The following is an 18,384-nucleotide window of genomic DNA, read 5'->3' as shown; positions in this document are numbered from 1 at the left end:
AAGAGCTTTCTTGATCAGCTTTTTGTATTTGAAGCAAACTCTATATTATCACTCTTCACGTTTGTTAAAAAATTCTGTCTTCTGTCAAATGAAAAAAACTTATTCTAAATTTTTTTTACACCATATCTGCAAATATAAATGAAATCTACATACCTAGGTAATTTATATCTGTTAGCTATCGATTGTAGAGTCGGGAAGATACGGATACAGTGTCTACGTAAATATAAACTTTATATGCAGTGTAGTTATAGAGAATGAATGTAGGTAATACCTGTATTACCTACATTCATTCTCTTTGCATCCGCAAAGAAAAGGATTTTACAAAACTCCACCTATAAGGGGGTAAAACGGGATCCACGCGTACGAAGTCGCGGGCGGCCGCTAGTCATCGATAAGATTTTATCTCGGCGCGCAAATTAGCTCCGAGGTCACGTTAGTAACGCTGTCACTGTGTTAAAATTTTCGATTATAGACAGCTTTATTAACCCAAGAGTATGAAGCAGGACGTACTCTACCACTGCCTATGCAAATAAAACGAAAGCGCCACCCAGCTCTATATGCGCTCTCTAAATACATGTGCATGCTTTGAAAACGTAAAAAAATCAATGTTGAAACTTCGCAGTTTTATAAATATAACTTAAAAACATTAAGTGCTTTCTTGATCAGCTTTACTTAAAGCAAGCTTTATTTTATCACTATTCACGTTTGTTAAAAATTCTGTCTTCGGTCAAATAAAAAATACTTATTTGAAATTTTTTTATTTAACACCTTATCTGCAAATATAAATGAAATCTACATACCTAGGTAATTTATATCTGTTAGCTTTCGATTGTAGAGTCGGGAAGATACGGATACAGTGTCTACGAGAAGATAAACTTTTAATATGCATGTAGTTATAGAGAATGAATGTAGGTAATACAGGTAGAATGTAGTTAAAGAAACAGAAGAGCAAGGGTTAAAACAAACAAATGAATGAATAAATGGAAAACGAGTTCCATAAAGTGTTTATAATGCTTCAGTCAGTAAATAAGCTCGCACACTCATTCGCCGAACACGGTGTAACCTCACAAGAGTGCACGGAGGCGCTCGGTCAGAGGCTGCGGCGGCATCTTACATTTCCGAGGTATATAAGTGGAGGCTCCACGCAGAAGCGGACCATTGCCTCCCGACCCCACTGGACAACAGGTGCGCGCAGTGCAGTGAAGTGATACGCGTACGTGATACGCAGTGAAGTGATACGTATACGTGAAGTGACGTGCTATTTTTAAGGTTGATTTTTTTCTTTTGACAGAAACACCGGCTGGCTCGCGATGCGGTGGATTGCACTGGTAATATTTATTTACATACTATTCTGGGCGAATAACTAAGTGGCACCGATAAACTGTAAGCTCGTGATTATTTATAGCATTTTTAAAATCAACAAAGTACCCACAATTTTGACAGTTGCCAATTCAGGTGGTCTGTGCTCAGGACTAGAGGTTGCGAGTTTATATTCTACTAGAAATAATAGTTTTTGACACCTTAACAGGTGAACTGGCAGAGAATGCCCAATGGCAATAAGTTCGCTTTATGTACCAACTTTGTAGAATTACATAAATAAACCAATCATAATTTTACAGGAGGCAACTTACATATTACAACAAATAAATTTATCCGAATCCTTAATTTTCAATTGCATGTAAAAATATTTCTAGCTCACTAATTTTACAGTTAAGGTGACAGTTTTCGCCAGTTATATGCAAGCAGTAAATCTGGGGCAAGTAATTTTACCAAAACATCCAAGTAATGTCATTCGGGTCATTCTAATGACATTCGTAATATCTTTGCATGGCACTTGCGTGTCAAAGTTGTATTTGGGGTCAACAGATGTTGTCATATACAGGCTGTTTCAATGAGAACTAAGTAATGGTGGGAAATACAACCAAAGCTTTTATTAAGACAGCAGTTTTTCATGTAATTATTTCCCTAATGAATGTTCTATCTTTATGACTAAAGCTTTTATGGTCTAGTTGTTAATTCGGAAGGACCTATGTTCGATTTCTAGAGGGACAAACAAATTGAACCCATGCATCATCATTGCAGCTAGAATCAAACTTATTTTCTAGAAATAAATATGATTCTAGGCTTCAGAAGCTAGTTGAGTTAAATTCATATACAGTGTGTCCGGGCATGTAGTGATCAAACTTTAAGGGCGTAATCTATTGACAATTTTATCGGTGAAAATACTTTAAATTTGGGGCTTGACCCANCATCTTTGTTTTTTGATTACAAAATAGTGTAATAAACCAAACTTACTCTGACATGTATACCTCTAAACTCAGTCTGAACTGAGTTACGAGCGTTAGAAATTTGATGATTTACATACTAGATTTGCTTTTTGCGCGCAAGTTTTGTAAGAAATTGCAACAAAATAGTGACATTGTGTGTGTAAACAAACAATACCATCCATTAAAGGCTCCAGACATCAGTGTGGACCAGAATCAGCGCAATAAAAAATAGCGCAATATTTTGTTGCAATTTCTTACAAAACTTGCGCGCAAAAAGCAAATCTAGTATGTAAATCATCAAACTTCTAACGCTCGTAACTCAGTTCAGACTGAGTTTAGAGGTATACATGTCAGAGTAAGTTTGGTTTATTACACTATTTTGTAATCAAAAAACAAAGATGGGTTTGAAAAAAAAAAAGACGCCACCTTCCATACAAAATCTGGCATTGCCATTTTGGGTGGTAAACCACGGATAGACAAGAGTCCCTTAACAATTTTGGAAATTGAGTAAAATCAGGATGTATTCATTATTTATCCTGCGTAAGTGAGTCCTTTGTTTTTGTATATTATATTTTACTAGCCCGTTTTTAGGAAATGCTTTGCGCACTGTCACCATAACCGCAACAACTTGACAAATAATAATGACAGATCCGAATTCAGATTTTTTGATCTCATTGTTTGCGTCTAAACTGTCAGCAAAGAAAAAAAGAAAGGCACAGATCGAGAGCTGCACTCGTCTAGATTCAGACTTTGCTTAAAAGTACTGTTTCTAATAAAAGAAAGCGATTGAAATCCGTGAAAGTTATTAAAACGAACGATTTTGGTGCGATATACAGACTAGAGCATATCAGACTATACAATTTTATTGCAATATCACCTCTATTCCAACGATATAAGTAAGATATACTTGACGTGCTGTCGTGCACATCAATATGCCGTTTAAAGTCCAAGATCCGGAATTATAACGGATTATGTAGAATAATTAATTTCGTTAAGTAATCAAAATTTGCATCTCAGTGCCGGTGAATTATGGAATGAGTTACGGTTTTATGGAATCCGGTTTTTGCGGAAACTAAAAATAAACGATTAGATAGCTATTTTAATATTTAATTATTTTTTGGCTCTATTCACTAAGCTATACAAATTGTAACAGCTGATCGATCAATTAGTATGCAGAATTACTTTACTTTTAGTCTTCGATTGGTTGATCCGAAAGATCGTTTATAGATGCATCATGTAGTATTTGTTAATACATTATGTCAGTTTCGTTCAACGTGTTCATTATCTGGTTAATTAACTATTATTTAACTCTCCTATTACCTTACCGGATGTATTATGCAATTTAAGTAACACTTATAGACTACTGTAAAGTGTGGAAGTGCCTCTGTAATTTTCATATGGTCAATGAGGATTAAAATGTTTATTTGCATTCAAAGAAAATTAAGCTCAATATTAAGCTGCATCAAAATCCTTTTTCATGGTTGTCAACAAATATTTACAACTAGCTGACCCGGCGAACTTCGTACCGCCTTAGCGTAGAGATTTTCTTAATATTTTTTTCCGTAAGAACCATCCTTGGACTTCCACAAACATTTAAAAAAAAGAATTATCGAAATCGGTTCAGCCGTTCACACGTGATGCCGTGACAACGCGAAACGGGTTTCATTTTTATATATATAGATGTTAAATAAAAAAGCGTATGGTCTTAGTAAAGTTTTTCAATGATTAATTACAGAATATAGAGCATTTTCATTCTTTTACATATTTTTGACTTTTTTTTAATAATAATGTGAACCTTTATATCCTACAGTTATGGTATCAAGATGGAGGTATGGACATCTCAAGAAATAAATAGAAGTTTAATAGGATACCATCGAACAAATGTATTTCTTAGGCTAATCAGTGGCAACCCATTCTTGTATTATACCTACTTAGGTATTATACATTTATTAGCATTGAAAGTGTAGCAATAAATGTGTTAGATGTGGACATAGCCAACATTAAAATTACACTGACCACTGATTACAATATTGGCATCCGAGCGCGTGTTTGCGAGCAATCCTTCCTCAAATCAAAATCAAAATCAAAGAGCTTCCTCGTTGTGGATAAAAAAAAAAAAAAAAAAACCAGCTTCTTCTTCATTAACTTTCAATTATGGTAATTTATTTACTGGCCAATTTAGCAGGTGCTTATCTTGCATAATGTATCTATGATAATCGTTATCTAACTGAATTCATTTTAATTGACCCCAAATTAGAGAGTCTACGTTACTTTTTAATTATGTCCGATGTCAACAAACATGCCCAATTTTTTGTTATTTTTTAATGAGTCTTCCGGCTACTTGGCCCACTTTTAGCTTGGTCCACGGGCCAAAGTGGGCTCAGTTGTCGGAAGAAAAAACATTTAAAAATTGAATCCGGCAACTTGGCCCGTGGACCAAACTGAAAGTAGGCCAAGTCGCTGGAAGACTTCTACTTAAAAATTAGTCATTTTAGCTGAATATTTTAAACTTTTGAAGTAGCACACGTTGTAGGTCTTCGCGAAGGTATTAAAAAAAATGTATGCTCAATGTCATTAACAATATGGTGTAATTTAGCTTGTCTCAAGAGTCAAGCACCATTTTGTTGACAAACGTCAGTGATCGGTACTGCGCCGAAGCCATAGGACTGACTTTGGTACAATGATGTGTGACGTGAGGTTTCAGAAAATGGCAGAGGAAATACATGATTAAGCATGAATTATTATCCTGAATAACATTAACCATTTATTTACCTCTCAGTGTCTTCAGGCAACTAAAAAGAGTACATTCTGTGTTTTTATTATTATTTAGGCAGTTAATACTGCACAGTATTAAGTACACCATTTTCTTTATTTTTTCCATCATACACAAGAATACGCGTGCGTGAGTCAATGCTCGGTCGTACCTGATGTGAGGCCTTGTCGAAAAGTAATCCTGTAGGGTGCCATCGTGCTTGCTTTGTTTTCGATGTAAACTCGCGGAGATGAACAGGCCTGGTTTTACTATAATCTACGAGTACATTTGAACTTCCAACGACATCTGTTTAATCTAATTTAGCGATATAGGAACCGGTAGTCTTTTTATTTACCTAGTTTACGATATAATTTATGTTATCTATATATATAAAAATGAAACCCGTTTCGCGTTGTCACGGCATCACGTGTGAACGGCTGAACCGATTTCGATAATTCTTTTTTTAAAATGTTTGTGGAAGTCCAAGGATGGTTCTTACGGAAAAAAATTTAAAGAAAATCTCTACGCTAAGGCGGTACGAAGTTCGCCGGGTCAGCTAGTATTATTATAAATATAGAGGATGTTCAAGTTTTGATTAGATCATTATTTCGTAGTAAAAGTGACATGTTCCATTTTAAATTATTATTATGTATACGTTACAGATACTTATGCTTTTAATGAGCTTTTATAATAATCGTTAATCATATTAATTTTTGATATAGTCAATAAATATCATATTAATTGATTTAAATAGTTATAAAACTTTGACGAACGGTCGTTTATCAAGATATCGGTCAATTAAGTTATATTTCTAAAGTTCTCCTCCTGTAACGTTTTTTTTAGAGTTTTTATTGTTATATTTTAAGAGTAGTTACTATCCTAAGGGTGGATTGGACCAAATAAGAGTAAATATTAATCTCAGAATAAATCGTCAGTTATTCGACATTTTGACATATTTCCCATGCTGAAACTGTCAAGTGTTAGGTGTTATTCTCGTATAAAAGTTTGTTCGAATCGAGCCTAAGACATGCAAATGCAATGCAAAAAGTAGAAAGTAATTTTACAGCTTATTCACATGACACTAGTCATGTGTTCTATTATTGCTGTAATCTTGGCTCTAAAGTTGTCTACTAGTGGACTCTACAATTTCTTATCATAAGTACAATCGCTATATTGCAGCCAGAGGCTAACGACATCCTGTCTCATTCATCATGCACTTATACTCTTCATACCGATTTGAACAAGCATAGGGACTTCTTTACACCATATATATTTTTAGTTTTTAACCCCTAATTGCTGTTGCTTTAGTCTCTAACGCATGATGTTTTCATCTATAATTAAGTTTGCATTTAACAAGTGTCATTTTTTATAGTTACTTTTGTGAAGCCTTAATGTAACCTTGTTGGTGTTCAAATAAATAAATAAATATGTCCCATATTATAATAGGTACCCGGAGCACGAATAAATACCAGTCCCATTATAGTATGGTTATCGTATTTTTTTGCGTGAAAAATGAAGAAGCGCCGCTACGTGTTAATACGATTGCTATACGATTACGAGATACATTCATGCTCAGGGCGCAACTCTGCACTTAATCTTAAACCATTTTAAATTTCGCAATCCCACATTATAAAGCATTTCTTTGAAGTTTTATTCCTCTCTTTGAAAACTGAAATCCAAAATGATTGCAATACAAAATGCAGCTTTAGGTAATTCATATAAAACCAGTCGCTGACCATGATTGCGCAGGAGTTGAAGTAATGACGAATCATCGTAACACAATGCCGACTGAATAATTTGGGCTTAAATACAATAGGTTAACAGTTAGGTAATAAGAAATAGGTTTCTGGGTTCTGTTTGAACATGGCGCAAGGAATACTAAGGTGGGGTGCTGATACTGACCTGCTTGGTTAGTGACTAGTGATTTTGTGAGCTTTGGTAAATTACATCGATGTAAGTGACATAGTGATAAAGCTCTAGCTGCATCATCTATACCAGAGGCAGACTTTTTTATTACACGACCCCATTATTTAAGAAAGATTTGTTTTCTAAATTGCGACCTCAAGAAGTTCTTTACATAATAAATAGGCCTACATAGTTTAAATCAATTTCAGCCATAAGGCTTAGGTTAGGTTAATCTTTTATGTCACTTTATTTTGATGTAATTTGTTAGTCAAAGTCAAAGCCAAAATTTCTTTATTTGTTTAGACTAATAAATAGTTCTTACAAATCATACAATCATTTTGCTCTTAAGGAGCCTCTACATACTATAGTCAGATTATAGACTCCAGAGTGATTTACCTGTTCTTACTCTGTAATATTTCACACCATAACCTTAAATTATCCGTTGTATAACCGATGCCTATTTACACGTTAGTCGTATGTAATAATCCTACGTGTAAATACTTGAAATCTCGTTAGCAATTCAAGGAAATACGTGCGGTATGCTTCGCAACGTCCTGGGCAAGGGTGAACTTTCTCCACACTACGTTCAAGGATGTCTCTTGACCTGACAAAATTACTGATAATAATATTTTCTGTCTAGAAGAGAAGGTCGATTTTAGTACTACTTCTTAGGCTAATAACCCTACGCCTACAATAGATCTCAGTTTTTTAAATTCTGTCTTTATTTGAAAACTGGGCAGCTTATAGGCCAGAACTAGTCTGACCAAAAGATCCGAAGTTCGATACATTTTTACAGATATAGACTGATAGTAAACATTAACATCTAGGAGTATTTATAATCTTCTAAATTCACATTTTAGCTCGACTTTTTTCTATCATAAGCGACAAACATAATGTAGGTCATGTAGAGTTTGACCACAAAGATTTTACAGCTTTTGTAGTTTCGCATTTGGACCGCGTAATTTTTTTGTAAATGATCACAAAGGTAAAAAATGTGATATATTATGCAGTCTAACGACAGTCGAATAAAACCAGAAAGTATTTTAACAAAATGTAAAAGACCGACACAGTTGACCACTAGTAATTAAGATTGTAGACTACAATACCGTAATAATCCTAATAAATAAATCGTGTGAACTTTATACATTTTTAATTAACAACCTTAGTTTAGAATACAGGAAGAAGGTTTTTAGACATAAGACTGATAGTTCATTAGTGTAACACAAAACGTTACAGACAGCAAAAACGGTTACAAAACCAGCACAATGTAAAATAATGATGACATTAGCATACATATTGCAGTTTTGTATCTAATGTGCCTTTGTTTCATACTATATATTGCCGTATATCTTGGATCTAGATGCTGTCTAGTTACGTTGGACATAAGTAACAATTACGCGTCTGCCTCAGGTTAAAATGCAATACAAGAAAATAATAGACTTGTCTTCTTGTCTTGTCTAAAGTTAAATACAAAGCTTTTATTTTTGTTTGAAGGCAGCAGATTCTCTCTTTGTATTATTACATTCCAAATTACATTATTTTCCAAGGTTTTAATATTTTTTGGAATAGATAAACATAACATAGTATTTAGGTATTTACTATACGTACAAGTAAAAGCTCGTAATCTATCTAATAGGAATAAATAATACTTAAAGATACTTTTGCATTGTTCAGAGTCTTAGGAAGAGAAACTAGAGCATTCTTATGATAATTACAAAATCATAGACCAAGCCAAACCAAGTCATTAAATTATTTTTAGCACAGATCTAAATAAACGTAATTGGTAATACATGATATAATTTCGAAAAGGTTATCTATTTTCAACATTGGCTAAATCTTGGTCCCTGAAATATAAGTTATTAAGTCTTAAATTAGCTTAATGTACCTAATTAGTAATGCTTACATGATAAAATTTCGAATAGGTTATCTATTTTCAACATTGGCTAAATCTTGGTCCCTGAAATATAAGTTATTAAGTATTAAATTAGCTTAATGTACCTAATTGGTAATGCTTACATGATACAATTTCGAATAGGTTATCTATTTTCAACATTGGCTAAATCTTGGTCCCTGAAATATAAGTTATTAAGTATTAAATTAGCTTAATGTAAAATTATCACTTCACGGGATTTATTGCAACAATATCTATTTTAACGGTAAATAATATTTACCCTCCCGACGTTTCGGCTCGGTTGCACGAGTCATGGTCGCGGGCAGACTGAAGAGATGCGGCGTCGTCTGCTCCGGCGCGATGAGTTTTCTTCACCCACCCGCATTTGCACAATATTTTCGTCAGTGGTACAGTCAGTCCGACAAACTACACTAACAGTGTCCGGGTTTCTCTGAGACGGCNATTTTAAGGGTGTAAGAATGGATTTAATTAGAAATAAACATGACTTTTTTCACATCTTTTTCAGTTATTTCCCAACACAAGAAAAACCAGGTCGTTAAGGTATGTTTTATTTGCATTGTATTATTAGTATTTGAGCCATTCTACAAAACGAATGTAAATTTATTAGTCTACGTCTATTAGTTTCGACGTAATTGTTGAACAAAGATACCCCTTCCCAGCGGTTTCCATAGCGCACGCGACATACGAAAATGCACTGCCTGAAAGAATCACACAACCTATTCCGATTACTATGGAAACCGCTGGGAAGGGGTATCTTTGTTCAACAATTACGTCGAAACTAATAGACGTAGACTAATAAATTTACATTCGTTTTGTAGAATGGCTCAAATACTAATAATACAATGCAAATAAAACATACCTTAACGACCTGGTTTTTCTTGTGTTGGGAAATAACTGAAAAAGATGTGAAAAAAGTCATGTTTATTTCTAATTAAATCCATTCTTACACCCTTAAAATGTATGAAACTTGTATCTGTTTTCTACTTCTACTAATAGATAATTTTATTGGCTATCGCATGATATAAAATTTTTGCTTATTAATGTTAAACTACCCACACTATCACTTGTTTTTGAAGAAAGAGGTGAAAACTTAAAATTAAAAACTTAAATCCTTGTAAATATGCGAGAAATGGGTCAAGCCCCAAATTTAAAGTATTTTCACCGATAAAATTGTCCATAGATTACGCCCTTAAAGTTTGATCACTACATGCCCGGACACACTGTATAAGAGTATTATAAAGTCTGAAACCAGAATAAAATCTGAACCCATTTAAGTACCTATCTATGTGTTTTTTCCCTCTCATCAAATGGTATTTTTTTTTCGATGGAACGAGATGTCATGACCAGAAACAGGTAGCTTGAGCTCACAGTACTGAAAAGTTTCAAGCTGATTTTTTTATTCTCAAATGAAAATGAAATCGCAATAACGCAGTGTATGATATTTCATTCACAAAAGACAATGCCGGAAATTGGCGTCTTTTTTTTTTCGCGCGGCCATCGACCAAACCTTGTTTTTTGATTACAAAATAGTGTAATAAACCAAACTTACTATAACATGTATACCTCTAAACTCAGTCTGAACTGAGTTACGAGCGTTAGAAATTTGATGATTTACATACTAGATTTGCTTTTTGCGCGCAAGTTTTGTAAGAAATTGCAACAAAATAGTGACATTGTGTGTGTAAACAAACAATACCATCCATTAAAGGCTCCAGACATCAGTGTGGACCAGAATCAGCGCAATNCTTTCACGTACGGAAGGAAAGCTGGTTCCCTGCTCACCATTGGTTGCTTATCCCTCTTGAGCCTCCTCTCCATTTGTCTTGCTGTAGCACTGTAGCCATTCCTTCTTAGTACCTCCTTCACATGTTTTAGTTCCCCTTCCACATGTTCAGGGTCGCATAGGTTATATGCCCTATTAACCAATGAGGAAATAACTGCTTGAAGATGACGGGGATGGTGATGAGAAGAGGCGTGCAGATATCTGTCCGTGTGAGTCGGTTTCCGGTAAACTAGCTTAATGTACCTAATTGGTAATGCTTACATGATACAATTTCGAATAGGTTATCTATTTTCAACATTGGCTAAATCTTGGTCCCTGAAATATAAGTTATTAAAGTCTTAAATTAGCTTTTAAAAGCAAAGTTAGAAGTGTTTATGCATATTTCCCTTTTGTGGCAGCCCTGATTACTTGGGATGCTGCGCCCGCGCTTCACTTTCATCTGACATTTAGCCCGCTTGCAACACGGACAATAATGTAATACGGCATCATAATAAAATACACTTTTATGTTCAAGATCACATAAATTGGCCGCTGGTATGCTGACGGCGCATTATTTTACTGATTATTATAGTGAGCATCGTTATTTTATATTGCTTTAAGTTGGTTTTATTTGAGTTTATTATATTGCAGGTAATTGAATTAACGCGGGTAATATGATGATCAATTTAGGTTACTTACAACTTTTGGTTAAGAAATGAGGTCAGTATTAAAGAACATCTGATTTTGTGTTATGTTTTTGTAGATATCCGATGTTTTTGAACTGAAATAAATCTCTTTCGGTCGACCTAAAAATAGACGACGAATAATCTTGATGGTTAAACTACAATTTTATAGAAATGTAGAGAAATTTTGTTTCTTTCCAAATTAATAGAAATCGTAAAGGTGAGGATAGATTCTATGATATGTTCTAGTATATCATCTTTTAACGCCCCGCACATTTTGCCTGCATTGTATAATTCGTTAGAACCTTACATCACATAGAAAAGCTCGAGAAAAAGCTCTCTATACTCACTTTAATGAAGTTTCCATGGTTCTTAACCACAAAATCTGTGTATCAAAGCACTTATAACCCATTAGCCAACCACACCACCATGCGAGATAGGTATTAGTTCAAGAGTTGCGCTTGCAAATTGCGTCGTATTTCCTCACAAAAATGTGCTTATCGCGATATTTGATGTTCTTGCGCAGAGCTTAGACCTACTTACTCCTAGTTACATCATTATTCATTACCCACTTTTGTAAAGTTTTGTTGTTACATACGAGTACATCTGCAATATGTCCCGCTAATATAGAGGCGTTAGGCAGGCTCATGCATTTTTTTTTTGCAAGTAGGTACTTAAGTTTACTCCTGATAAGAAAAAAATCACAAATACATCTAAGATAGAGTGCAAACATTTACAATGTTTTGTATAAATCTTTTGATAAAACCCTCAACTAATTCAATAGACATACTATCGCTGTTAATTTTCTATTAAGAATTTTCCATAGGCAATATATTCGATTAGAATCATAAGTGCATTTCAATAAACATCCATCTATTACCATATAAATAAACGTAATAGAGACACTGCAATCAAATTACAATACAAGTGTTTTCATAACTCAATACTATTCGCATTTACATATAAAATGTTATTGGTCGTAACTGTATATTGTAAATGTATAGTTCGATCATGTGTTGTGATTAATGGGCTATAATGCATTATTAAATAGCTCACGTAACTCGGGTCGAGGAAACCCAGGTCGTGGGCTAGTGGAGAAAATGCTTGCGTAACGCAGGGTACAGATTACTTGCTTGCTACAAAAGATGTAGACTTCTGCATCCTCGTAAAGAACAGGAATTAAAATTAAATATGAAAGATTTACTGAAAGGATTAGCAATCTGGGGGCACGGCAGTGCCCCCACCAAGTCGAGCAAAAAAGCGGCACGGCCGTACCATCCTTTTCTCGAAGCAATTCAGGCCATTTTCGACCGCCTGTAACTTCGTTGTGGATAAAACTAGAAGGCTGAATTTTCATTAGCTATGCAGGCATTGTAANTGCCACACTCGCGTAGTACAATTTTTTTTCAGTACAGTCAGTTTAAACTAGGCAAAATTTTTATTTTGTAATATTTTTTGGGAATAATGTATTTTTTTCATCCAAGTTGGAGCAGCTGGTTTTGTAATTTTGATAACAATTTAGAGAAGCATTATTCAGGGTTACATAACAAAAAAAAAATTTGGAAAAAGTGAATATTTGTGGCAACACGAGTAAAAAGACCGTCACCGGGAGTAGAATTTTTTGATTTTTTTTAAATGCCTATTATTTTAACAAAATACCACATAGATTTTTTTTTATATTTTTCTGATAACCAGCATAACTTGCCTCAACACCCAGTTCCGGCTTGACGTTACATTACGGGACACCCTGTATATTATAAACATTTAATATGTTGAGAAAGACGTTTCTCATAAACTCGCAATTAATGTAAATCAATAAATAATGTCTGAAAAAGGTTTTTCTCTTTCTGTTTCAAAATGAAAACCTTATCGTATTCTATTCTATGTAATTGTTTTTAAGATTTAACGCTGGTTTTAAAATTGATTTATCAGACTTAAATGTAGAGCCTGTGAATTAAATAAAATCATAAACAATAAACAAATAAAATCATAACTTATTTGAAAGTTTAAACCTGAGGTTTAAACTCTAGGCTAAGCTAATCTATTGAATGTTTGAAATTAAATATTTAGCCTAATCAATCAGACTTGAATTTATTATTTAGTGTAGTTGATGCTTTCGTAACGTTTAATGGTATGGGCGTTAATCGTCTTTTTGTTTTAACTTCTTGAAATATTCTGATCATTAGGAAATACAAAGCGGAAAACATTAATCTAATCGTGAAGACCATGTAATAAACTGAACTGAGTGAAAGAAAGTTGGGGCGAGAGGGTCGCGGGAACAGTCGTTTGCGCAACTGATCGAAGATAAACCGAGTTCAATGCGGGGCGACCGCTTGGGAGAGTTTTGTCCTGTGACTGTAGACAATGCAATGTAACGTTCGATTTATGATTCATGACCGTTTAGTTCCATTTTTAATTTAATGTATGAAGGATTTGGTCCTGGACTGAGCAAAGTTTATTTGTGGGCCAAACATTGCATGAAAAACATACTGAAATTCTTTCATTACTCTACTACGGCAAGGGTTATGATATGATTCCATACATAGAATTATGTCCAAAACAGATATGACTTTAACGAATGTTGATAGGTCTCCAAACTGAAATAGTTTCTAGTTATCATCACTTAGAATATTTTACGATTGTGGGTACCTAAACCCTTGCAGTAACCGCGTAGATTTTCTTTGTTAGATTTGGAAAAAAAGTTTAAAATTCTAAGATTTACAATACCTAAATGACGTAGTGTTGAATGCACCTACTAATAATAATATGTAGTACTACATTTTAATAGACGTAGATAGTGATCTTCATCATGTAACTACTACACTATATTCCAAAAATATACCTACGGCAATATCGTAATATAGACGTACGTTTTTCCCATGTTACACTCAGCCGCACACGAAGTCTATCAAAAAGCAGTTATCACACCTGACAAATGCACAATGATGATCATCAGTCAGCAGCATTTCACAACATCGCTCAATGATAGAAAACACCCGCTTGATAATATGTTATGTTACCTAATTGCAGCTAGAGAGTGCTCACCGTAGGGTTGACAGAAGTATTTTAAAACGAAGTCTGCTTATTTACATGTCTATTTTATACATATACCTACTGAAATAGTTCATAAAATTTATTTAATTTCTTTTTCAATAAATAAAAGAATTTAGAATTTTGAAATAGGTACATCTAATGAGGGAGAAATGTTATAGCTATGCTAATTTCCTCCTACATCATTTGTCATAACTTAAAATCGAGTCGTCGTCAATTAGCGTACACTTATATAGCTTATGATTTGGCAGCCCTAATCTATAGACTGAAAGATGCGCACGCGACTCGCAGATGATGCATAGTTTATATTTTCGTCTTTCATATCTCCGAAGCGAGACATTAGCGGATAATGTTAAACGCAATGCTTTTAATAACCACCACGGTATGTGAAAATAATGCAAAGCAGCTATTGTGACGTTCGCTATAAAATTTCACTCTATGTGAATCTCGATTAATTTATATGTTACGTAAATGTGACTCATGTTGCGTAAATGCGGGTCAAATGTGCATATTTTGGGAAAGCGAATTCGTTATATCTATGTAGATGACATGCTCATTAAAATGTAATATGACGCGGCAAACCGTTGCGAGACGAGCAAAATGCTTGATGCTATTACATTTTATAGCTCTATACACAATTAGGTCGCACGTAAGCCAGTACCCAAGTATGGCTAACCTTTTCGTTTCGATGTAATTGGAAAACTTACGAAATATACTAACAGATGTTTCATCTCATTTCCAGATTGTATTTTGCGCTGCGCTGTTGGCGACATGGGCGGAGCCAGATCCGAAAAAGTACAAATCTGAAGTGAAAGACAAAGACAAGGCCACCAATGCAAGCCTCACAGATGAGGAGAGAAAATTCCTACGAGAAGTTGAAGCCAAGTTTGGAGTTAAAAATGATGTACCAGATATTACGAAAGTTGACGATAAAACTAATGGCGTTGGCGTTGCCAACTCCAACGAAACAGTCAAGGCACCATTTCCAGCGGTAATTGCTATAGAAATCGTTAATGATACCGATACCAATACCAAAGGGAAAAGGACTATTGACGCTAATCTCGGCTATGGATACAGAACGAACCATGGGTATACTTACACCTATTTTGGAAAGCCGCAGGACAAAGGAAAATTCATGATTTACCCGTACTCGCAAGAAGACATCCCGCCGGCGCAAGGAGCTTCATACAATCACGGATCATCTGGGACTTATACTACTGCATCCACTCAAGTAGAGATCCAACCATCTCGGGCTTATGAGCTGGTCGACGTGAAGGAAGAACAAAATTCCTATCACTATAACAAGCCTACACCATCCCCGAACACAAACTACCAGAACATAAAAGGACTTGTCTCTCCACCACCTCCTTACAGTTCCAGTGAATCTCATCAGGAGACCACTCACCAAAACCCAACTCTGTACACCACTTACAATGGGCAAGACTTCTCCGCTTTAAGTGGACAATTCCCAAGGGTGATGTCTAACTACTTGGTAGATTCTTCGCAACTACTAAAGAATCCACAATACCAGAGTGCTGGCCTCAATCAAGACTACGTGAAAACTCATAGCTCTCAACTGGGTCAAAGAGTTGTTCCAGTCTTGGTGCTGAGAGTTCCTAGTTCTTATTTGAAACAACCAACCGCTGAACTGTATTCTAACTTACCTAACAATTACCCTGTTTCTCATTACCTTCAAAATGTTAATTTGCAAGAAGTCGTTAATAACTACTTCAAGAAAATCGGCTATTCCTTCGCCCCTCAAGTAATGACGTATCAAAACTCATTGTTATCAGACCCAGGATCGACTCCTGCAGTAGCAAGCCACGAAACTCATAACTATGCCAATCCTCATGTGAATCCTGCATATACACAAGCAGATTATTCAGGCGTTCAATATTCAGCTGTGCAGCCCGTAATGGCCAAGTATCCTACCACGTACACTAGTAAGGAGCAGTACTATGTACCTATGACTCAATCTCTTTACCAGCAACCGCAGCAGCAATACGAATACATGTACCAGTATGTGCCTCAGCAGGAACAATCTCAATTGTACTATGTGCCGCAATACCAATCGCAATCAGCTGAAGTATCTCATGAAGCTCAGGGTGGGCATGCAGCTGTTGAACAGAGCAGCAGAGGGCATGCTGAATATGGTGTTCCTCAACAATCAACTGTCTACCAAACATCTGAGCCAACCGTGGAGTATGGAGCACCTGAAGCTCAAGGATCACCGCAGCATGGCACATCAGAAGTATCTTATGAATCCTCTCAGTTAGCAGCACAAGAATACGCTGCTCAGAAGGAACAGGCTGTAGAATACACCCCTCAACAAACGGTATCTGCCGAGTACGGTCCTACCAAACTAAACTTGCCAACTTACACCTCTTCCCAGGGTAGAGCTAATTACGGATCACAGCACAGCTCGCCGAAAGAGACTCTTGCTATCTACTCTCAGCAACTAAGTCAAGCGGCGGCCAATTACGGTCATAAAGAGGCATCAGGAAGTCCGAATTACTACTATCAGAAACAAGCGGGCGATGAGTCCGATTCGAATACATTGGTGATTTCGGAGAACTACCCGAGTAAAGATCACACGCTCGCAACGGTCCTGCCGCTGAGCTACAAACGTGACAAGAAACCCAATACTGCGACGGTCCAGACCGTTAGCTACGTCACACCGATGCCATACTCGCACAAATACCAGTCGCCCTACAAAATAATGGTGCCGCAGACGGTTCTTAGAAATCCGTCTGCGGAGAAGGTGTCCTATGTAAATTCGCATTCGATACCGTACAGTCAGATTGCGAATCAAGAGTATAACCCGGAGGCCGAGTACACTGCCCCGGCGCAGTACGTGCCACCTGTCAGCAAGCAGAAACCTCCAGCGTACCCTCGCAATTACCACTCTCATCCGAAACGTAACGCAAAACCAGAGAAGTCTGAAAACCATTCCACTCAAACGAAGAAACGCGGGGAGAAGAACGACCATAAGAAATCATCGTAGTTATTTTTGCCAACTAGAATTTAAGTTGTAAATATAGCGTAAGTGATGTTACTTACCGTAGTACTAATTGTTGTACAGAATTAAAGTATTGCACATGTTTTATTGAAAACTTGAAAATATCCGAAAATTCATTCGGGCATTTTAAACCAGCACTTATTTGTAAGTTATTTATTATTGACACAATATTCTGTTTCGTGATTCATAATGTAGGTTTTTAACGTAAATGAAAGTTACCGAAAAACCAATGTACATGGATTTATAAATCGTTTAGATATCTTTTTACATTATCTTTGTTTTATCGATATGTTTTTCATTGTTATGTTTTTGGTTGTAATTGAATTGTTGAATGATTGGTATATTTTTGACTTGTTATTTATTTGTTAATATCATTCAAAAACGTGGCTGTATCAAAGTGCAATATGTTAATTAGAATTAAAATATTGTTAAACCTTAAATAAAACTTTTAAAACCTATTTCCGTCAGTCCTTTTACAACCTTTTAGGTACTTTTTAAGTTTCTAATAGGTATTTGTTCAATCCCTCAATACATTTATATTGGCATCGATGTTTAACAATGCATAGGCGTACTGCTTCAGCAGTTAGATTACAATTAGAAATTCAGTCCAGAATAATTGAAACGCGATTTATTTACTATTAAATTAGTATGTACCTAGTCATTGAGTAATTAAACAGTATACTCGTATAAAACACGATGTTAAATTGTGACTGTTGTAACTCGATTAGGCTATTATCTCGATTATACAGCATCAATCTTTCGAGTTTTAACAGCTTATTACCGTTACGAAATCGCGGCTTTTTGCGCTGTACTACGACTGATGAGTAAATGTTTTCTTATACTGATTTATTACCCTAATTATTAAGATTTATTAGGTTAGTAATTTTGACTGACACTGTGATCAATTAAGTAGTATGCCTTCATTTTATTTCAATGCTTACACGATTTAGGTATTTGGGTTTAGTTTTTATTATGAAAAGTTATGTATGATTAAAACGTAAATGCACAAATGGTTGAATTGATATAAAAGTGT

At 35.4% G+C, this 18,384-nt stretch overlaps 1 protein-coding gene across 2 annotated transcripts; it reads left to right on the top strand.

The window, feature by feature from the left end:
- Window positions 1-987: 987 nt before the first annotated feature.
- On the top strand, window positions 988-17,404 carry LOC114352862 (uncharacterized). Of its 2 annotated transcripts, none has more exons than XM_028304605.1 (3): window positions 988-1,185; window positions 1,292-1,328; window positions 15,075-17,404. In XM_028304605.1, the coding sequence occupies exons 2-3, from the start codon at window positions 1,311-1,313 to the stop codon at window positions 17,334-17,336; spliced, it is 2,280 nt and encodes a 759-aa protein (XP_028160406.1). In that variant the 5' UTR covers window positions 988-1,185; window positions 1,292-1,310; the 3' UTR covers window positions 17,337-17,404. The 2 variants fall into 2 exon arrangements, with proteins under 2 accessions (XP_028160406.1, XP_028160407.1); XM_028304606.1 differs by having other exon boundaries at window positions 1,176-1,213.
- The last annotated feature ends 980 nt before the right edge of the window (window positions 17,405-18,384 follow it).

This window comes from Ostrinia furnacalis, unplaced genomic scaffold (assembly GCF_004193835.3).
Source record: "Ostrinia furnacalis isolate ACB-3 unplaced genomic scaffold, ASM419383v2 OfSCF1459, whole genome shotgun sequence".
NCBI lineage: Eukaryota > Metazoa > Arthropoda > Insecta > Lepidoptera > Crambidae > Ostrinia > Ostrinia furnacalis.
This window is presented reverse-complemented; position numbering and strand designations above follow the sequence as displayed.